Source organism: Dermacentor andersoni, chromosome 11 (assembly GCF_023375885.2).
Source record: "Dermacentor andersoni chromosome 11, qqDerAnde1_hic_scaffold, whole genome shotgun sequence".
Lineage (NCBI taxonomy): Eukaryota > Metazoa > Arthropoda > Arachnida > Ixodida > Ixodidae > Dermacentor > Dermacentor andersoni.
In genome coordinates, this window is record NC_092824.1 from 120,179,416 (window position 1) to 120,203,375 (window position 23,960).

Here is a 23,960-nt window from a genome sequence, read left to right on the forward strand (position 1 = left end):
CACCTTGTGCACAAAGACAAAATAAACAAGATAAAAATAAAATGCAGATGCCACCACAAGAGACTGTAGACACTTGCACGCATACAGACAGACATGCTGAAACCTCCTTTGTATCGCTTTTTTTTTTTTTAATTTCTCATTTGCCTCTTAGAAGCTCAGTGGCTGCCTAGAAAGAGTATAGTCGCTGTTAACATGCAAGTGCCTGGCCCTGGAGGTAAAACACAAGGGCAGGCTCCCATACTTTCTCAATTCCGCCAAAATACACTTTATTCACCTCTATGGTAATGCCTAGGAGAGAAAAAAAAGCAGTGACAGTAGTGGGTTCTCGCTATACAAGTGGAGATAGTGCCAAAGGCAGGACAGCATAGAGAGCTGGGGTCAGTGGTGTGTGAAACGCTGGGAACCGTTTTCTTCTATCGTGTGCACAGTCAGGAAACATAGGAGAACCCTGTTCCACAGCAGAAACAAAGTTTCTCAGCAGTGACCCATAGAAGGAGTCCCCAAGGTCCATGCAGCTAGACACCCAAACATATAGGCAGCCCACACAGCCCCCGCTAGCTCTCTGCTGCATACGAGAAAGCTAAAGGCAGCGTTTGCATGTGGGGACCATCTTTTCTGCTGGCTGTGCACCACAACATCAAGAAGCCTTGCTCCACGGTGAGAATATGGTCTCCCAGCGATTGCCCGGAGTGGCTTCTCAAGGCCCGTGTGGCTGTGCCTCCAGCATCGACTAGCCAATGTCGCTAGCCTTTGTGCCAGGAGCTGCACGCAGAGCAGACAGCGAGTGAAATGATGAGAAACGGAAAAACAAAGAGGGGAGGGGGGCGCACCCGACAGGACACAATCCGACATGCATGCCTGGGAGAGCCAACGAGGGCAGAGGAGGCCGTGGGGTTGTGAGAGGGCATGAAGCAAGCAGCGCTGACAGATAATCCAGGGAACACACACAGGTTGTGGCTGCCGAAGCTTGGCCCAGCGCCAGTTTATCGGTAAAAAAAAAAAAAAAAACCTGTGTGAATGGCGCTGTGGACATCATAGCCTTTGGTTGAGTGCCTTGATCTGTCGGTTCTCTCCCCTCACCCATGGGAGGTGTGCATGGCCAAGGCAGCGCAGATGGTTCTTGCTTCTCACTGCCAAGGGCAAAAAAAGTGTGAAGGAGCTCAACAGCCTCCCCTAGTCGTCGGCTCCCCGGGTACTTTCTCTCCTGTGTGCCACCCAGCCTAGAATTCGGCAAACTCCCTGGCACACTTTTCTGTCGACGATATGCGCAGGGCTTCCTCTTCATACTCATCAAAGTTGCTCGTGTCGCCGGGACCCTTGCATTTCGGCACAAATGGGGCCTCAACCTGCATTGTTGGCAACAAAGAAACATGCTGAAGGCCAACAGCTAATGGCTAAAACAATATGCAGTGATTTACATCAAAAATTATATACTGAAAACAGCAGACGGTGCAACAGACATAGAATGCCAAATGTTGCTTCAGATCACCTAGAGTTTATTGTGCAGCAGAAATGCATGACTGCATGGGCCACCCACCTTGGATGCATATAAGATTACTATGCAGGGAGCCGTCTCAAAGCTCTACCCTGTACATATTAAGAGGAAGTGTTAGCTTGGGCCCAGCTTCGATGCTGCCTATTCGAATACATGTAAAATGTGGAAATGCTTTCCTGAGATAACCCCAAGACCAACTTTAATGAAATTTGTTGCATTTGAGGGAGAAGGTTTAATTACAGTGGCTAAAGGAAGCAGAATTTTTATTTAGAAAAAGGACATGAAAAAGCATAAGAAAAGAGATGTGCGCATACCCGCCCACCATTCCCCCCCGCCAACCCGCCTACCATTCCCCCCCTCGTATGCATCAGGTTACCACCTCCCTTCCCCCTTGCTCGCATGAGAAGACTGTGCTCATCAAGCCACCATTCTTCTCACCTCACTCTCGCATGCTTTACCTCGCACCTAAAGTATACAGCGCGTGGAGTGCGATAGGATCTTATCGCACTTAGACTTTATAAAGAACATGACGCTACTTCACTTCAGCAGTGCATTTGGGTCACACGGCACACAGTTCGAGAGATGCATTCGGAAGTAGCTGCATGTAATTAATCCATTTCACCATCCGTGTCCCTGGAAGTTCCCACTTATTGTCTCAGTATTCCCTTGCGGTTTAAGTGAAATTTCGTTAAATCGAAATCTATAAACACACTTCGTGTTTATAGAAAAAAGAAGCTACAAAAATTTAGACTGTTATACTGAGAATTTCATTATACTGAAGTTCATTATATCGAGGTTTAACTGTATATCAATTCTGTCCGCTTTCGATGTATTATCATATGTAGTCTATAGAACTTTTATATTGTTTTTCATTGCTGATTTACTGAGTTCTAGGCCTGATAATTTCATTCTTTTACATTTTCAAACAATTTTTATTAAAAGATTGACAGCTTAAATAAAATGTTTGCTGCTTACAGTCACTACATCTTAACTTTTTCTTTTAAATGTAACAGATCTAATCGAATTCAATGCTGCAGTTGCCTAAAAAAAGATTTCACCTTTCCTATGTACGCATTTAGATAAGAGCCCCCGAGCTAAAGCTTCTTTTTAAGAAAAATGACATCTGTTCAGGATGGGTTCTCGACCTTTTTCCTGCCTCCCCCAATAAATTTCGCAGCAGTGCACAAGTGTATCACCATATGGTATCTGCAACGATTGTGAACTCAAATGACATGAAAAGCCTCTTCATCTCTGTGATGGAGCTGCCTTCACCCAATAAAAATGTTTATTCTCTCTGTGATGGAGAGGTGAGCTATTACGAATAATTACTGCATGTGGAATTACGAAACAATTCATCATAATCATCAGCAGCAGCCTGGTTATGCCCACTGCAGGGCAAAGGCCTCTCCCATACTTCTCCAACTACCCTGGTCATGTGCTAATTGTGGCCATGATGTCCCTGCAAACTTCTTAATCTCATCCACCCACCTAACTTTCTGCCGCCCCCAGCTACGCTTCCCTTCCCTTGGAATCCAGCCCGTAACCCTTAATGACCATCGGTTACCTTCTCTCCTCATTACTTGTCCTGCCCATGCCCATTTCTTTTTTTCTTAATTTCAACTAAGATGTCATTAACTCGCGTTTGTTCCCGAAACAATTATGAAACACATAAAATACTATCCATGAGAATGGGTATTGGTTTCATACATACGAGAGGACATACACTATGGTAGCTCAATGCTAGAGCATCGAGCACATAATTCGGGAGATGTGGGCTCAGCTACCACCTCCATCAAGTTGTTTTTTCGTTCACACTGACTTGCTTTTGCTTTATTTCTTTCTACATTCTAATTAAACATTGTCATTGTCGGTAGGTGTTAATGTGGTTGTTAGCAACCAAAAATTAGGCTCCCAGTTTCCCTTAACGTCTCTCACTCTAAGTCAACACAAACTATATTTTGTTGTTGGCTATAGTGGCCAAAACCAAGCCCAGAATGTTAAGAACATCACTTCTCTTTCTTTGTTTTCTTTGACTAGCGTTGAAAAACACTCAAACTGGGAAATACTTCAGAGGAAATGTGGCAGTGCCACAAATCTGATATCTGAAAATATTCATCAAAGGTACTCACCAAATATATCAATTCTTTAAGCTTTTGAAACTACCTTGTCAAAAATTACTGTTCCTAAAAGCAAAACTTGTCACTCTCGTCAGCAGCATTACTTATGAACATGACAGCATTCAGAGGAATGTGCATGTATGCGTACATTGACCATTCTGGTACTGCAGCTCACTTGTCACCTCAACAATGTCCCTTTGGGAAGCTGTTACGTTTGACAATCCTCCAACCTGCCCAACGTATCATCCCTAAGAAATAAAGCTTGAAAACTTCACTTCTAATCATAAAATTATTGTGTTGAATAAGTGCAGTTGAACGTCATTTTTGGTAAGGGCCGTGTAGCAAACTTCCGAACATTAAATAAAACATTAAACATTCCGATAAGGCTGTAGTGCTTTTATATGACGAAACTTCAAGTTAGCACGATTCCTGCATTCCATAATGCCTCTTAAATACTGACCTTTCCACAGCTAAAATGCCCCCCCCAATTTCAGAAAATATATCCGACGTACTTCTTTTTTAGAATTTATTCGGATAGTGCCAAACCCTCTCGGTGTAGTATCTATTTAGAAAGCTTTTCTTAAACCAAAATGCTTTCTATCTAGAATCCCCGAGAAGCTGAATCACACTGATGTCTTTATATATCACTACAGTTGAAAACTCAAAGCCAACACAAATTTCTTAAGAGCTTTAATATACAGTGAAACCTCGTTAAACTGCAGTTGGCTGAAGCTCGGAAAAAGTACGTACTAAACTGTAGTACTGTTTAACCGAAATAGCATGAGATCCCCCACTTACCTGTCGAAAACAGAACTCAGAGAGTGTGATGAAAGGGGAAAAAACATGCAGTATTTATTCACTTCGCGCTATAAAAGTGTTATTTTCGTTTGATGCCGCGGCGGCCTAGCACGATAGCAGCGGCCTCAAACTTACTGAAGCTTGCGTGCCAGCTTTTCAGCCAGCCCCTCTTCTCGGCAAGCTCTCGTATGGCAAATTCCTCGTTGGCATTATGTATTCTCCGTGCACGCGTGCAGTAGTGCTGCACAAGTCCCAGGGCACCTTTTTCATTGCCGGGTCCCGAAGTTTGGAAAACTTTTCATTTGGAATAGAGTTACGTTATCGCGCCCCTGTTCTCGTCACGACGACTGCATTCATGAGGCTGACATAACGCGCAGCTTCTGCCACTGTCGGGCATGAATCGCCCGTGCTGTCACTTTCCGTGTCGTCCTCATCACTGCCGCTAGTCGACACTTCGGCGACAACAGAGGCAACAATTGCGAAAAGTCGAACCTCGTAGCCGACATGTCTTCGCGGCCGCAGCAGCGCTGCCGAGCAACTCCGCATTCCAAATGCCACACACCGTAGTCAACAGCAGATCCCTGTCGCGTGCCAGCGCCGACTTCGTGACACGTTCGATAGCACGGACGATGTCTAATTTTTCTTCTATGCTGAGCACTCGGCGCCTTTTTTATCCGAGCTTCGGCATGACGCGAGTCCTCGCTTGCACGACGTCATAACGCTCTCTGGCACGGCATCGAAATGTTGATGTTGATGTGGCTTCACGCGCAAACGCACAGGGCGCTTGGAGGCAGTTCCGATCTCTGAGGCTTGTTGTTCTGCTGGGCCGCCCGATGGAGACGACGCACCGCCGTGTTTGCGCGACGAAAAGTGGAAATGCTACGTTTTAACCGATACGTACGCGATAAGCTGGTACGGTTTATGCGGATACAAAACACGTTATGTTCAATGGCCGCTGAGTCAGGGATTTGACTTTACTACTTTTAATATGAAACTACTGTTTAAGCGGGTATGGTTTAACGAGGTTTTACTGTATCCACTTTTCTCCTACAAGAAGCTCAATACATTTTATACTTTACTGCTGTCATAAAGCCAAAATGCTAACTTGTATTGCTAACTTGTGTTAGAAATATTTATTTCTAAGACCTTATTTCCATCATTTCGGTGAGCTGGGGCCACCTCTCAGCAGCCACAGTTGAAATTGCTACAGTTTCCGGTAAAAATCATATGCTTATTTCATTCGTGATCGAATTGTTAATTTAAGATTTGCTATATTTTAGGGGTGTGGGAATATATGAAATTTGCACTACTAATCAAACAGCATCTGCTATTCGTTTCACATCCAAATTTGAGAACTTGATATCAAAAATACAAGCGCAGCCAATCGGTCTGAATATACAGGGTAACTGCAGGTATTGCAGGTTTGGCAGAGAAAAGCCCACGCAGGCTCCACTGCATACTGGCTACTTCATACGGCCACTGTTAAATCAACTGAGTTGTAAATACTCAGTCATTACCGCAACATTTGTTTCAAATAATTCTGCTGCACGAGGTATTCTTGCTGTTCGCAAGCATGACATAACTGTAAAAGGATTTCAAGATGCAGATATATTGCATGATGATTCATATTTACCTATTAAAGGCTTGCCTATTAAGGTTGCTATTCAGTAAAATATAATTTCTTTTCTGCATGGTAACCATGTTTGTAACAATATAGCTATCTAGAGTGTCCTACTACTGTACTTATCTGCTACTGTGACTAACATTGACAGCACTACTATAGTCAAAAAGGGATGCAGGGAGAGTAGGCACATGTCAAGGCCAATCAAAGACCTTTCAAAAGGCACCATTGGCCATGCCTCTGGGAGCTGTGCATTGCTTTAAAGCACCAAAATTCAAATGCTGAGAAGACGCTTTGTAACAAGATCAACACGGCGCCGATCAGTTGCCATAACGCGGAGCTACCGTGGCTCAAAACTGAGTCAAATTTCTGAGTTTCAGTGTTGAGCTGGGTAATTGAACACTTATAAATTATTGCTTTTTAGCTCTTGTTGACAGCACTGACCAACAATATTTTGCAGAGCATACTTACGACTCTAAAAACTTCTTTGCTATGTTAAGAGCCGCATCCCCTTTTACGTCTAATGAATTGCTCTCTTTCCACAAGTTTAACAGCAGGTGCCAGTTCCTTTCCTTCATCAATGTCATGATCACACAAAATGTGATCACTCTCTTTTTTCCATGCTATCGTGGTGTTATCTTCATTCAAAATGCATTAAAGCTAAGCTGTGAATGGCATTACATTCACAGAAGGATTTTAATAAATTTTGCTACCGATACTCGTCCTATTACACATTTCCGATTTCAGTGTGCCAATCTGATATTTGAAGTCAACTTATATTTTCCAAATATTGATATACAACATGAACAGAAATATTCGCTATCCAGACATCCCTACCACTCTTGAAGATTAACTTATGGCCAAAAAGTATGGCCTCAGTGGGAGGACTTAACGCATGAGCACGTACAACAAAGTGTGTGACCTTGTTTCAAATTCTCTTATGAGTGAAGCAGTATCTTCTGCTAGAGGGTGCTTCATTGATGAACAGAAGGAACAATTACTAGCCAGGATTATAAGTAATATTTTCATTCTTTTTGCAATAACTTGGAATGGCTTAGTTAAGAATGTACTGCTCAAGAACGTCTGCAGATTGGTCAGCTTGGTTTCAGCACAGTTCACTCTTGTTGCTTCAATAAAGTTCACGATTTCTTAAACACCAGCATTACATGTGTTGCCATGAAAATAACTTGTTTTCTCCATGGTTTAAAGCATCGACCACATGAAGTGAAGAAAAGCCATCAAATTGACAAACTTCATTCAGACAGAAGAAGGTCGCCGAGAAAACTACGCTGCCAGAAACAGTGATTGCGCATTGTCAGGTGTCACGAGGAGTCACCTCTCTGCTGCTTGCGATGGCCTGTTATGCCATGAAGGTTTTCCCTGGCATTACCATCTCTGTCATAGAACTCGTTTGCAAATGCCTGCATGAAGCTTTATTTTTCTAGTTGCTTGGCAATATCAATATTAACCAAATAAAAATAACAATAAAACAAAAGCTTTTATTATTATTATTATTATTATTTCTTTCTCTTTTTTTCTTTTTTTTACCCAGAACATATTCACCAAGTCTGGCAACACAGACTACACCACAGAGAATATGTGGCAACGTCTGCTTCTGCTTTGCCACTTAGTGCAAGGCAGCGAACAATTACCGTACCACCCGGCGTATCTTTCCTGCACAACGTTCATAGCGAAAGTTCACTCCATGCAGCCTAATGCTTTAGGGCTCATTCACATTTTCCAAATAGTAGCATATGAGCAAGTGTACGCTTTGCACGTACTTAGTTGTCTTTAGCTGCTCTTTCGTTACAACTGTTACAAACTCAAATATTTTCTTAAAGCAATGATAACATCAAATTTACAAAAGAAGTGACACAGTAAGTGTGACATTACAGAACTGTTACAACGCATCAGACAAGACAGACAAGCAAGAAAGTGACAAACTTAGTTTTTGATTGAAATGTATTTTGTTCTTGCACATAATCATAACACGTTGACTCATAGGACATTTATGACAATTAATGCACATCAGACATAGATGTTTGCAGATAATTAAGCACCTTTATAAAGGCTATATATAGTATTAACACTTATATAGAGCAACTCACTTCAGCTAAAGCAGCAAGTATTTTCTGTATCATAGTGGCTGCTACTCACAGTGACAGCAAAGAAAGGAAAGCCGTTAGCCTTAGCAATGGTCCTGGTTAATTAGCAAGGATTGACTGACAGGCTAGACGGTTCGTTATCACAGAAAAAAGAATGCTTGAAGACGGGACACAAGGAAGACTGCAGCACAGTGTGTGTGTGGTTCTTTGCTTGTGTCCAGTCTTGAAGCGCTGTTCTTTCCATCCAATAAGTTATTCCAAGAAGCAAGAATTCACAGGGTTAAAAGAAGCATGCATAATTTATCTTGCTGTTGCCACCAAATCATGACTAAGCTGCCATCACACACATTTAAAGGGGGACATGGCTTTGAACATCAACTTTCTTATTTCTTCATGGATTTTGATGAAAATTGGCACAAATGTTTAGAATTTCTCCCTGATGCTTCCATAAAAGTTTCAGAGCGATATCTTGAGAGCATCTTATTGAATTTTATTGAGCAGAATTTTTCTCCCTCTAACTTTCTGGAGAGCCTGGGGAACATAAAAAGACGTGATAGAAGGCTTGTTAAGTATTGAGTGTATAGCTAAATGTGTGCTGAAGGTGGGGACATTCTTTCTTTTTTTCTTTTTAACAACACATTTTTTGTAGTCACTTTTTATGTAACCTTCGCATCAAGCACACTTTTGGGCTAGACAAATAGCCATATCGTAAACTTACAAAGAGTCAAGATAAGAAAGCGAGAATGTCACGACCTGCATTGTAGCTCAAGGAAAGTTACAAAAAAAACCAGTAAAAATATGCTAAACGGTAACAAAGAAATCAGCTCCAGAAACTGAGCAGAAAAGCAAAAAACAGTTTTGAGAAAACTGCTCTCAAAGTTTCACCTTCTCTTCATTTCTCTAAAACGCACCAAATTTGTAGTCTTTGGGGTGTTTTGTGATGTGGGGCTTCTTGTACATGCGGCCTCCGGTCTGGTGTGCTTTCCCCCGCCCCCTTTTCTTTTTATATGGCATTCTTTGCTGCTGCTGCTGCTGCTCTACAAAGAGCATGGTGCCTGGGTTTCAAACAAAGTGACGTGCAGAACTCTGTGTGGGAAATGTAGTTCCAGTGTTGTACCTGCAGGCTGCCTGATTGATAGCAGTCTCCAGTACAATCAGTGAGGCATTTTTTTTTTTTTTTTGTAGAATTGACCATGTTACTGAATGAAAGCTGCGAGTATCAGCAGCCTTCCAAGTCATCTTTACTTGAAAATGGCTGTAGAATTTAGGATCAGAGAGCTAGTGATAGATATGCAGCTGCTACGTGCTTTCCAGAATTGTACTTTTGTATGATGCCTCGATCACTTCTGCAGCCTGGTGTCTGTGCCAGCCCAAGGGGCCTAGTGAACAGAGCTCATGATGAGGTTTTCTTTATGAAGGGGTGATATGATAGATATTGTTATGAGCTATCGTGACAACATGATAATAGAGTGAACGCGCAATATGCTTGGTTGCGGGTCCGATGTGCCGATGTGCGAAATGCCTAGCTGCAGATAGACGGAGCCGACGCTCGATGTGCTTAGTCGCGCAATTCGAGGTGCTGACGCTCAAAGTACCCAACCGCACAGTCCGAGGTGCCAACGCACGAAATTCCTAGCCACGGGCTCGAGGAGTCAACCCTTGATGCGCTTATTCGCGCAGTCCAAGGTGCTGACGCGTGATTTCCTAGCCGCGGGCTCGAAGAGTTGACGCCCGATGCACTCAGTTGTGCAGTTGGAGACTCCCTATGCGCAAAATGCTTAGCCGCAGGTCCAAGGATTGCGTGCGCAATGTACTTGGTCATAAATTCCGAAATACCGAGTGCTGAAATGCTTAGCCGCATGTCCGAGGATTCTACGCATGAATCTTGGTCGCGAAGTTCGACGTGTCGCTGGTGCTCGGAATGCTTAGCCGCGAGTCTGAGACTTCCACAAGCGTAGGGATCGGCCACGCTACTGCTATGTCCGCATAGCGCCCGTTTTGACCCATCGAGATTACGGCGAGTGGAGATGTTCAGACTCGTGAGGTGCAAACAGCCGAGCAGACGGTGTGAGCTCCGGACCAATGGCGAACCGTGCTGGAGTCACGTGGCGGGCACGGCCAATTGCAGACTCCGGCACTACCTTCAATCATTTGGTTTTTGTGTGCTTGTTTCTGTATGGAGGAGAAGATGAAGCAGCAAAGTTGAAGATGAAAAAATGCACTTTCCAACGAGACCAAAATGGCGACGCTCGGTCGTGCCGTTCCGGAGATATTGTGGCTTGAAAAACGCTGTTCTTTCTTGATCTCCGCGAGATTTTTCGCCACCTTGGCTGATAAAACGAATTTTTTAGAGCACTTCTACGTAGTTTACAGTGATGATATTTGGGAATCAGATAGAAAAAGAGTTAAAGAAACTGAAAATGTGATTCTCAAAAAATCGATTTTTTTGGCCATATTTCGCGATGCAAAAGCCGCGTCCCCCCTTAACAACACATAGCAATCTATGGAACCCACCTCTTTCTTGTAGATGGCAATCCAGTCTGTTGTGGCAAACCACCGGTGGTTTTTGATGTCATTGACACCATTCTTGAGGTTGCCAAAGCGCTTGGTCAAGTCAACCTGCAGCAGATTCCTCAGCAGGTCCTTCAGGTCGGACGTGAAGTGTGATGGGAAGCGGACCTAGGTGTGAAAGAGAAGCAATTGGGCAATAATGCAGAAATGTGGACCCACCGTAAAGAGCCAAAGCATGCAAGAAAAAGAAAAAAAAACCTATTGTGACCCAAAGTTGGCTTAATCAGGTGGCCTGATGTGCTTGGGAACAAACAAAGCAATATGAATGTCCCCAACCTGTGATGGAGCTGTGCAACGTATTGAACATTCGTGCTGAAAGATCATGTTTTCCGGCAACATATTAACTGGTAAAAAAGAGGCTTAACTGTATTGGGTCATTTTTGTGTTCTTGATCGCAAACTTTAGCGCCGGGAAACCACACAATGATCGTATCAACAATTTTTTACTGTACTGAAACAGTCTGCTTTATGGTGCCTTTTAGCGTCCACAAACTTACTGCTTAAATATCACCATTAATATCTTTTTTCCAAGCCCATGATGAGACAAGAAATGAAAGGTCTTCGTCATCATCATCATCCACCTATTTGTGTACACTACAGGACGAAGGCATCTCGAATTACCCCTGTCCTACACCAACTAATTCCAACTTGCGCCTGCAAATTTCCTAACTTCTTCACCCCACATAGTTTTCTGCCGTCCTTGACTGTGTGTCTAAAATGATGCCCAAAAATTTTTGTTGTCTGCTTACAGGTAAGAGTTAACCATGTAGCTCAATATGGGGGTCTGGTACCATACCTCTATTTCTCGAAAAAAGGACACAGGAACTTTTAAATGTGAATCATTTCTTGGCAAACGTTTTGCCACTTTGACAGTATCTATCTATCCATCTATCAAGCTGCCTACGTCTTGGTGCTCTCAAGGTCGTTTCGTTAACTTGGTATGTAGCAAAATTGGCTTAATATGACAAGAGTGTATGATGAACATAAATGATCGGTCATGATACGAATATCATGACATGGAGAAAGGGGGTTAACCTAGGGGCCCAATTTTTATTAGTCATATCATAAGAAGCCAACAAACACTGACACCAAGGACAACATAGGGGAAATTACTTGTGCATAATAAATGTAATGAAGAAACGATAAATTAATGGAAATCAAAGTGGATGCAAAAACAACTTGCCCACCAATCTGATTATGAGGCATGCCGTAGTGTGGGACTCCGGATTAATTTTGACCACCTGGAGTTCTTTAATGTGCCCCTAAATCTACGTACACAGGTGTTTTTGTGGATCAGCATTTGGATTGTTTTGTTTACTCAAACCAAAATTTACACCACCTGTTGTCACTTCATCACCTGTAATGTTCAGTTACATTGTTTTAATGGACCAGCATTGAAGCAATGTAACTGACCATTCCAAGCGATCAGGTGGCAACAGGTGGTGTAAATGATTGTTTGAGCTAAAAGAAAGAAAAAAACAATCCAAATGAATGAATTGATATCAGCAGTAGGTCTTCTGCTTTTTGCAGTCATTACATCAGGTTACAACGGCTGCTGCTGCTCCATGCTGCTGTTTAAAATCGTCTACTAATTGTGTTATACATCTATGCCATCACTGCCTCTCAGGTTTCTTTTTGATCACCGGCTGTATGCATTCGTTTGACGGACCAAATGAACCCCAATTACCACACAAAAACTGCAGGAATGTTTATACTGACATGTGCAGACACTGAGTTTTTGTTCAATACTTCATAAATGACTATGGCTTGGGCCAAACACCTTTATGTGGCTTTCAATGAGAGCCAATCCCTGTGCAAAAACCAAATGCAGCCTGGCCCCATCGTAAGCCAGGTACCATGCATCCAAGCGTGCTTCAAACTTCTTGCAACTCGCTCAGAAAAGCTGGCAGAGCTAAGGATGCCACATTTTTTATTTCCTCCCATAAAAGCAAGGGAAACACAGCAGCTGTACAGTGGACTACTCCTAATACAATTTTTCAGCTAATTCGATTCTGATGGAAGGCCCCAGATGTTGCCCATGCTTTTCTAGGGGACTAAACGTTCATTATTTTGATCTTGAAATGAGCTTTTGCAGGATAACTTGAACTTGGCTGTCATCCCAATGATGCCTGCAGTGGTGACTTCAGGTGTCGTAAATGTGTGGAACACATACCACCTCCCATTGGCCTGCCCCAGGAAGTAAACATAGTAGCTCACAACAAATTATTACAGTACATATTTACTAGATTTTAACACACTCCTTTTTACCAAAGAAGATTCGAAAATTGCTTAGTCTGTGCAATCTCATACAAGACCGGAACAGCCTATCATTCAAGCCAGTCCAGCCAGCGTCAATGCCATTGCAATTACAAGATGGTGACAATAGATGCCAACAGTGCGAGCTCTCACACGACATGACGATGACAACGTGCCGCTTTCAGTATGGCTATAAAAGCGCTTTCAAACGATAAGTTATTTTACATGTTATTTTACATGGAAGTCGACTGTATTGTGCACATTCAGATGAGCTATGTGGATCATGGCTAATTAAGTTATAAATCCGTAAACGAGGACAAATTATGGCAAACAAAAGCTCGATTACCAGATTCCAGTGGTTCTCAATAACCCATCTTTAAGTGTCGTGTTTGACCTCCCTAAGAACAAATTTAAAAAAGACATCAAAAGGTTACTAATCAGCACTGACTCAATATAATCTCAGTTTTTTACTTAGCGAAGCATCTCTTGTTTTCGTGTCAAATTGTTTGCGTGTGTGTTTTCTTTAGCGACCTCATGCCATGTTTATACACTGCCTTTGATTTATGGTGCACTGTCTTTGTATCAAAAGCAATATTTTTCATGGTAATACTGTCGTTTGTTGCAATGTATATTGTTCACTATCATACTATGTTAATATTTATTTCTGTGTTGCTCACTGCTGTATCGACTGTTTTGGGGAACTGTGACCTTGTCAGGCTTTACCGCCTTTTGTCGCAGTTCCCTCTTTCATCTTTGAAGGAAAATAAACCTCAACCTCAAGCAAGCAGCAATAAGTCTCATCACGTGCTCTTGGCATTTCGAAGAATTTCGCACTATAGACCACACGGACGACATGTCATGGTTTTTCAAAGACTGTGTTAAAACGTTGCCTGAGAGTAATGGTGGGCATTAAGTCAATAAATTTCAATCATGTGAAGGTCAAGTTTGCTGGTTTCGTCTTTTTCTTGTTGCAGGAATCAGAAGTATGGTATGTTTTGTTTGCTAAAATATCAAGTGTCCGTTCAATTTCTACTTCGTTTAAGAGCTCTAATGTCCTTTTTATATAGTTTTCGAGTTTGAGCTGATAAAAAGTGGGCATGTGCGAAATTCAAGGACAGGTCTGAGTGCGTGCACATAGTGCCAAATGAATTAGCGTTGCGTTTTGGCATTTTCTACCTCTTGTTTTCAAATTCAACCGACTGAATAATTCAACCAATTCAGTTGGTTCCATCAGGGTCAAACGAACGGAAGTCGACTGTATTGTGCACATTCACATGAGCTATGCGGATCATGGCTAATTAAGTTATAAATCCGTAATAGCATTATCGGTGTCACAGAAGTTAAGCACAGTTCCTCACAAGCATTCTCGTAAACAGTGCATTAAACTTGAAATAAATTATGTAAGATGATGCAAGCATGTCCTTCGTCCCTTATACAATGCACTGATCACCCAATGCCGCATTACCTAGATGAAAGCTACACTGTACACTTTATCTATACAGCGTGTTTCACGTAACTTGAGCCAAGGATTTTAAGAAAGTGGTTTATCACAGCTGGGTGAAACCAATGACATATGGTTGCTGTCATGTGGTGCTCCACAGAATGTCTTAAAAAATATATATATTCTGCATAATTAATTAATTAACCAAGATCAATTATGCAAATTTATTAATATTCACTTTATGGTCAAATGCATTTTCCTATGTTGTAAAGGGGGTAAAGAAACGACCTATCTTATTTTTTGTGGCAATGTACATGCTGCGTGGCGATTCTTTTTCGGCATTTAAAGAAAGCGCACGAAATACGAAATAAAACCATGTGACTGAACTCATGCGCTATCGTACTACAGTGCTCTCAACCATGCTTCTTTCTACCTATCTATTTTCTCTTATGTTGATCATGCGCAGATACCAACTCAAAACTATGCTTGTCAGCTGCAAAACAGCCGTCACATCTACCCATGAAAAATCTAGAAAAATAACTTATGCCCTGAAGTCAAGAAACTGTGGCAGATGCACTTCAGTGTATAACGTCAATGTCAACAGAGCCTCTAAAAACATTCAAGTACATTGCACACAAAAGAAGTCTACCAAATGCAACATGATTCTATGGGCCATAGAATCATAAATTCTTCAATAATAAATAAGAAACATATTCACCTTTTTTGGAGACTAATAGTGAGAGGCAATTGCTTTCAGAGGTGCAAAACTAATGCTTGGAAGCCAAATTACCGAAACTACTTGATTGAACATGTAGAGAAAAACAATATCAGAATTTAACAGCCTTTGTAAAATTCAAAGGCCATCGTACCAAATGCCAGGTGGGAGTGCCTGGGTGAGATACAGCGGTGGCAGTAAACACCAGGGTGTGAATGTGCTTGCCAGCTGCTAGTCTACTCACCTTGCCAGAGACAATTTTCTCGTATATCTGGATTGGCTGGTCAGCAAAGAAAGGTGGGTAGCCAGCCGCCATCTCGTACACCAGGACACCAAGTGCCCACCAGTCGACAGCTTTGTTGTAGCCCTGCAAAACGATGACAGCTGCAGTCAGCACCTAACTCTTTCATTACCGCGAGAAAATGGTAGCTTTTCATAGGTCTTGGAAAAAGATTATTTACCACTACAAATAATATTCCAGCCCCCATTGCAGCCCAGCATATTGTACACAATGAAATGTTCTTTCCAAAAACATACGTTGCCAAAAAGAAATATTATTAGGTAAGACATAAAAATTCTAGAAAGCACAATTTTGCTGCCAGCTGATAGAAAGAACAATAAAAAACATGATATCTACAAGAACATTATTATCAAAGGAAATCCAGAATACACATTTCAAAGATAAATAACCCAGGAATAGTGTCTGAAAGAAAATGCTCAGCACACCGCCATTCAGCGGATAAGAAAAAGAAACTAAGACGAGTTCACCGCTCATGCCATGCGGGGAAGCAGTTCCTGGATTTTGTGAAGCGTAGGTGCACTCTGCACTTTTCCCACAAAACGTATGGTTTTTATTCCGATAGCAATTATATGGACACTCCAGGTACATTTCTGCCGTCGCTGTGAGGTTCTGTATCAGTGAAAGCACATGAAGGTGAGCCGGTGAACGCGGTTCAATCTCCTGTGCGCGAGCAAGGAGTGCAGCCCAGATGCGTGCCTTTTCCTGTGGCGCGCAAGGCAAGGGGGGTCAGTTGCGGGAGGAGGGGCATTCTTCTCCGGTGGCTGCCAGGGTGTCTCGATGTACTTCTTGCCCACCACTCCGTACAGAGTGAAGACATTGCAGCGTCTACTACGGCATTGGCCAAACAAGTCGTGGACGCCGTAGTAGACACCTTTGGTGGACACCGTAGAGACACGTTGGCGGCGCTTGTGTGTCTTGAAAGCAATCCGCGATGTGGCCAAAGTGCACGCCCGCGCAGGCCTCATCTTCAAGCGATCTGCAATGTTTGCAGGGTGCGTATAGTGCCGGTAGCTTCGTATTGTAACGGACAGTTAAGGTAGTCCAGATATAACTATTTATTGTGGGCTAACTTGTGCCCAGGGGGTAAATAAAAAGCACTGCCACATTCTAAACGGGAGATCAGGAAGGCCTTCATCTTCTCTCTCGAGCGTCGCGTCACCTCGTCTTCTTGTAGACGTCGACAATGGCCACCTGCGATGCGAGTGCGTGCGGCGAAAACACGTGCCATTATTTCGTCTTTTCTTCCAATACGCCGTTGTCCTCTTGAGGGGGGGCACGAACCTGCGCGCATTGTTTAACTATGTTTCTGCCTTGTATCAGTATGCGGGTTTTCAATGTTTAATTTGCATTGAAGCGACAGATGCACGGAGGTCAATCGGCTCGTGGCTGCTGCCACGATTCCCAACTCCCTCCAGCGTTTTCACAGACAGTTTCCACTGTCATCGAGCGAGATGTGTTCATGTTTATCTGTGCATGTGTGATACCTTGCTGGTTAATTTATTTAAAACATGTTGACAGGCTAGTTTCTTTGAATCCATGATAGAATGGGCAAGCGCGACTGAACAAGGATGTAGAAAGAAGCAGACACGCAAGGACAGCGCTGTCTCAGTGAGTTTCTTTCTACGTCCTCGTTGAGTCACGCTTACACATTCTATCATTGTAAATATTAGTAAGTGAATGTTTAAAAGTTTATACGGCCAATAAAACTACTATCCTGACTTCATATAGCTATCTACTAATTTGCTATTGCAAACGGAGCTACGCCTTTCGGGCGAATTATTTTTTTTCTTTGCGGTTCTCGTAAAACATTTTGCAGTTCCACCTTTTCAGCATCTTCTGAGGATGGTCCGATGAAAAGTGCAAGGAGCATACTTCACCAGTTCGCCTGGAGTCAAACACCTCTTTCCAGGACCAATTGCTCTCATTGTAGCTGGGCAACTACAGAATTATGCATCCAAGCATATCTGTTTGCATTTTTGCAGATTGTCTTTATCCTCTCTGCAGAGAAGAAGAGTAGAATGAAATCCCACGTCTTTGTAAACTGTCTTGCGCTGCTCCATAGTGCTGGGCCGAGATGCGCTACAGGTGGCCTTGGCGTGAACGGAAGTTTCTTTGCTGCCGATGGCAGCCCATCATGACCAAGCGAAGCATGCATCCTGAGCATAATCAGTAACACTCTCAGGTTGTGCAAGAAGATTGGCAGATAAGCGCGCACAAGGAAGGAGACCACTTACGGCCGTAAAGGAAACTCGCCGGTGAACAGCTATGGATGTTCCAGGCTGACTCAAAATATTGTCACTGTCAGAACTTGCAACGGCTTTGCTGTCATCTTCATAATGATAACTGAAGTCCTCATCACTAAAATCAAGTGCGGGTGAACCATAGTTTCGAGGGCGATGCTTTTCTCGCGACGCAGCCATGCGGGATGACGCCGTGAGAGCGACTTTTGATAACTACGCAGTGACACCAGCAGTGTCCCTTGCTACAATTTCACGAAAGAAGCGTTACCGAAACTCTTGGAAACTGGTTGCGAAAGCCGGGTCCACATGTTGGACATGCAGCGGACCTTCAGAAATATGCTTTAATGGGATAAAATGACTGAGACTCCAAACCAAAGCTCACTAGTGAACAGCTGGCATAATTTTTGGGTAATTATCACCACTCATCACTGTTCGACGCCAAAGCCGGCAATATAATTTAATTCTTGACTTGCTGGGAGTCATTTGAGTACAAAATTTTGATGCTAGTGCGGCGTAATCGTGAGCAGCATGCTTTTTTTCTCAAGTGCGGCAGTAGGTGACAGCCAAGCGGCCTTTCGCTACAACATATGCAAACTAGTTCGCAGAAAGATCTGCCAAAAAATCACAACCACCAGAGCGGAAAAATTTAAACTGATTCTGAAAGTGCAGTGCCTGTACTAACTGCTCTATGGCCTTAAGTGGACAAGAAACGGCTACAACTTGTCGAAATCGGCTATCTAAAGTATCGATCACCGATGATTGATTAACGAAAGAGTTAACCTTTCAGGAAATTACACACCTAAGTATACTTGATGTTCTGCAACAGTGAAGTATCTTTTCCATTGCGCACTCAACTTTATTTTTATTTATTTAGCGTTCCGTCACACTTTCAAACGCAGGTTTGCATGTTTAAGTAAGCCTATTGGAAAGCAGCACGAGATTCGGAAAAACCTCTGTATGGATGCCTCCAAAAGAAAGCTTCACAGGTGGATAAACATAATTCCTGATCCAAGGACAGAGCCCAGTACTATTCCCTTTCTGCGGCAGTCACTCCACCAAGTGAGCTAACCAAGAGGCTAGCCGATGGCAGTGATGGCAGATTAATTGAAAATGTGAAGTGCAGAAGCACTGATTAACCAAATCAGTTATGTGGCAATCCGAAAGGAAAACATTATTAAATATAAAGTCTGCAACTGCCAGAGCATTGCAGACTCTTCCTTTCATTAATGTAGCTCTACCCGGTCGATTTCTGTAGAAACTTATTTTTTATTCTGTTGCTAGTGCAGGATATTATAAAAAAAAATACAAAAAGCTTTCTTCATTGCTCAGTAAACTTCCATACGTCAGTGGGCTTTCGCCAAGTTTGTGATGTGTTCCACAAAAAGTCAGGTATACACATTCAAAATACAAAACCTCCTTTGTAGCATGCACAAATATCATTTCAAGAGTTCTTATAAAGAAAGGCCCCATAAAACAGTTCCGCAGAATGTGAAGATTGTAACCAGCAGTCCAAACCACGGCTTCAATTTCACTTAAGTTTCCTCAGGGACGCTACAGCAACCCTCCCCCCCCGATTATTATTTCCATGACTATTATTTAAGTGCAGTGAGAAGTAAAATGTGAAAATACTAAAGATGCTCAACTAGTAAATTTCCTAATCGAATTGAGTATGAATATGTGACAAAGACAGCATTTGAATATCGAATCAATGCTAAATACTTTTTAATTTCTAAACAAAGTGAAATGTAAAGTTTGCGTGGAGTGCATCTGGTCAAAAAAGGTTGGTTAAAAGGTAAACAAAAACCCGGGGCACTTCGCCGACCAAATAAAGATTTAAAAGAAAAGAAGACGTTTCGGCTCCCACACAGGAGCCTTGTTCACAGGTAAAATAAACAAAGGTGCTCGAGCAGCTCGCTTAAATAGTCTTGAACACGTGACACAGGCAGCGCGCATACACTGACGGCAGATTGCCATCGCTCCTGTTCAGAGTGTGTGGCGTAGTCTGAATCATGAGTGACTCAAGATAAAGGCGTTGAGACAGCCCTTTTTCCCTGGCAAGGACACGTGCCTTCCCCCAGTCGATTGCGTGGTCGCTTGAAGCGGCATGCGTAGTGTCAAAAAAGGCTGCAATCGTCATTTTTTAAGACACATACACATTGCCATTCACAACTGGACGTCCGATCAATTGAGGGTAAATTGCTTTCAGCTACCTGGTGCACCATCATATTACAGTAATGAAACAAGAAACCAGCACCTCACAAGATGTATGTAGGCTGTTGTGTTCATTGAACGATATTCGTGTAATCCTATAGTAGTACAGCATATTGTTGTAAAATATACTAACATGGTAATACTTGAATTTTAAAATTTGCTTTGCCTAAATTGAGACAACATATTCGTAGGCTGCCTAAGAGTGACGCACATTTAACAAATAATTACTAAAAATTACTAAGCAGAATTTCTTTCTCTCGTGCGTTGCCAAGGGCCTGGTGCATCTTCACAACTGTAATTTTTTGTAGCAGCATCATGTGGAGCATTCTTTCCTCCCTGAGGCTTTGATAAATGCTGATATCTACATTTTAATACAAAGTGACTAGCCAAGATTACTTTCTATTTGGAATTTCAGATATTCACGCACCACTCAAATATACAAAGAGACAATTTACAGAGTACTTACATATGTATGATACATCAAGTTCAGTTATTTTGGAATTAGATGAATGTTGAACACACATTTTCTTTCAATGCAAGGCTTGCATTGAGTGCCAGTTCCTGTGTGTAACACCCTGTTAGCCTGCAGCCTCAGCCTAAGCATCAGCTGTGCCTCCAATGATGATGTGTGGCATTTTATGGTGCAAGGGCCAGGTATGGCCAAAGGGCACCATGACAAATGGTAATGTTAGATTACTTGTTGATGGCACGGACAATGTGTGTATTCTTCTTGGCATACGTAGCATGGCTGTAAAAGTGCCTAAGAAACCGCTGCAAATGGCATAAAAGATACGGTTACTAAAATAATGACATTGACTAGTTAGTTATGTGGGCTATAGCAACCGGGTTTCATTAGAAACATGATGCAACAAATCACAACAGAGACACAACAGCTTCGAAACAGCTCTTGCATACAAGGCCTTTTAATAACGTGTTAAAATTACCTGGCCGAATGATTTTCAGAGTGTCTGTTTTAGCCAAACACTCCAAGACGATCTGCAGATTATAAAGCAGTTTATTGCCAAGAAATAAATGCTGAATGTCGAAGTATGTTACCGGGAAAACGTACGATCCGATGTAAGTAAAAAAAATTTCACAGACTCAACTATTGTTGACACCTACGTAATGCAAAGCATCGCGCAGATCGTTGCGGTACAGGACGCTGATGCACGTTGAGCTGGTGGTGCTCCAGCGGCCCGAGACGTGTTTTGTTGTTTTCTTATTAGGTGTTTTAAGAGAGTGACGGGAAAGCGAAACAAAATCGAACTGGTGGAGGATGCCTGACGCTGCCGAAGCGAAACGTGATGGCCACATCGCACCACCTCCAGCAGGGAACGTCGGTGCATTTGGATTATCGCCTACTAAAAACGTGTAGTACGCTATTAATAGCACTACACACCATGTGCTGTAAAACTGATAGGTGAAGATGCTTATCGCAATAGGTTTGTGGCGATAGTTCTAATTGCAGCGTGCGACGACCCGGGCGGAAATTTGACGGTACCGGAATAAGAAACTGTGCGCGCCGTCATTTTCACGCGAGACAGGCAGCTACATACTGTTCTCGATCGCGCGTGCCTCACATTTTTCTAGTTCACGTGGGATCTAGTGGCTGGAAGATGTATATGATCGCAGCCTGCAGAAATTAACCCTTTCGCTGTCACGGACGTACTGGTACGTCATCGCGCTTCCCCCCCACGGTGTCACTGACGTACCGTTACGTTCTCTATCGCGCGTTCAAAATTTCGCGCCTGAGCGCAAAGCTGGCGCTCCCGGACTTGGCCACGCCATCTGTTGACTCTTCCTACAAGTTCGTATTTTCGCCCCGACCTGTGTTAGTACATGTATTGAAGAGTACGGTGCGACTGCCACACCCCCCTCTCTTTTTGCTGAGTGGCGCGGTGGCTCCGCGTTCGCTGGATCATGCGTCGCGCGCGTGTGGTTATGGGTTCAAGGGTTGTTCTGCCATCTCCGCCGGTTTGAAGGTTTTTATTTTTCTTCTGTTGGTGCGTCTGCTACGGCGCGTCAGGCGCACGCGTCGCCGTTGCCTCTCCGAAAAGGGTGACTCGATTGCTGCTTTCGCTCTCTCGCCGCACCCTCGCTTCCGACTTGCAGCAGTAAACTTAAAGCCCTTCGAAGTTTGTTTTAGCCTCTTTCCATCTCCCTCTTCTTGATCACACAACGTCCCATTTATCTCCGTTGCGCGGGCGACTGAAAGCGCATCCTCCCTGCGCGCGGTTACTTTCGGATAGCTGAGCGGCGCGAGACCTTCGTCTGTTCATTGGAGCGGTGGCTCTTACGATTCAGAATACGAACCGAGCTCGGATTTGGACTCGGACAGCATCTAACGCGACGAAGAGATGAGTTCCGCATCGTCAGATTCGGATGTTGAACGGATGTTATAGTCAGGCTGATGATGATGATGATGTTTACTAATAACAGCTGCAGAACATTGAAATGTGCATATTGCATTGACTATGTTATTTGTATACCAATCATAATCAAAAATAAGTTGCTATGTTCATTCCCTGTTATGCTCGCTCCCTGAAACCAAGCCGACACTGGGGGTGCGTCACGGCCAGAAAGGTCCGACAGCGAAAGGGTTAACGGTGGAGCGTTCTGGTTATCGCTCATTAAAAGCATGCACTACGCTTTCGAAGGCACCACGCACTGCGAAACAGATAGGCAATGATGCTTATCACAATAGGATTGGCAGTGATAGGTGTGAATGCCGCATGTGACGAGCCTGGAGAAGATTTGCTCGTACTGAAATGAGAAACTGAGTGTACGGCATCATTTTCACGTGAGACGAGTGGGTGAGCATTGTCGTGAAGCTGCCACAGCTGTATACTGTTTTCGCTCGTGCACACTTCGTGCATTTTCTTGTTAACATGGTATCTAGTGGCCAATAAACGTATCATACGATTGCAGTTTAGCGAGGTAATGAACGTTGGTGCTGAAAAATTCCGCTTCCCGGGAACGCTCGAACCGGCAAAAAATGAGCGTAACTCAATTGGGTCATTTTTGGTGTTCTTGATTGCAAACGTTGGCGCCAGGAAAACATACGTAATGGGAACGTATCAACGAGGTTCTACTGTACTTTTTTTTCTCTTCCTTCTATTGCAGGGCATTAAATGAGAACATGGAGAACTGTATGATTATTGCCACACATACTACAAGTTGGAGGATCGCTCCCAGTCACGAGGTAAGAGCGAGTACTGTAAGTGCCTCCTATTCTTAAAAACAAGTACTTCCTTATACCATGCTGTTTCTTCAGTTATCCAGTTCCCTTGTTTTGGTTTTATCAAGTGTAGCATATTCAATACTTCGGTATTCCACTGTCCTTGCCAATGCTTCTTCAGCTTATGGCATAGAAGAGACTTTAGGTCTGTGGAAGGAATGGGAATATTTGCATCTGTACCACTAAGTTAGACGTAGCATTTTCATCGGCAGCTACCTTTTGATACCTTTGTGGCAAGGTACCCAGCATATGACTATCACTTGATTGCACATATATGCGGAGCACAGCAAGCGGAAGAGCTCACTAAAACATTTCTTATGTTTTCGTGGACTAATTAGAGCTCTGACTACACTCAATGAATCTAAACACGATAGCCCTAGTGAGGTTTGTGAGCCTTATGTGATGAACAGTTGAGAGTATAGTGTAGGCTTCTGCTGTAAAGATACTTGTGTGTGGATTTAGTGCCCAGGATGTTCAAAATGAAGGTCTTAAATCTGCATAAGAACACCAGTAGAGGACTTGGAAGCATCTGTATAGTATTCTGTGCAGGAGTACTTCTCTTGGAATTCATGAAAATGGGAGTGTATTATGTGCTTCTGGCGCACACTTTGATAATTCTAGAAAAGAGATGTCGCATTCAATGGTCTGACATTTCCATGGTGGGGGCAGGCGAGTGGGAGCCATTAGGACATTTTCTATAAGTCGGGCGCCTGTGTCTTTTGCCAGTGCTTCCAAACGAAGGTTCTATGGAGCTCTAATAGCTGGGAAGTTACGAAACAGCCTGGCAGAAGACATGCCACAAATAGATGAGTGACACGGATGCTCCACATCTGATTTAACCTTGAGAGCATA

The 23,960-nt window shown here is 43.1% G+C and overlaps 1 protein-coding gene across 6 annotated transcripts in view; it reads right to left on the minus strand.

Moving 5' to 3' along the window:
• Nucleotides 1-249: 249 nt before the first annotated feature.
• The window catches only part of Pka-C1 (Protein kinase, cAMP-dependent, catalytic subunit 1), a 443,650-nt gene continuing 419,939 nt past the window's right edge, over nt 250-23,960 (minus strand). For all 6 annotated transcript variants that reach the window (XM_050186148.3, XM_055075499.2, XM_050186154.3 and 3 more), the window contains 3 exons: nt 15,363-15,485; nt 10,651-10,815; nt 250-1,346 (listed from right to left, as the gene is read on the minus strand). In XM_050186148.3, coding sequence (XP_050042105.1) covers nt 1,221-1,346; nt 10,651-10,815; nt 15,363-15,485 — 414 coding nt within the window. In that variant the 3' untranslated portion in view covers nt 250-1,220. The remainder of the gene's footprint in view (nt 1,347-10,650; nt 10,816-15,362; nt 15,486-23,960) is intronic.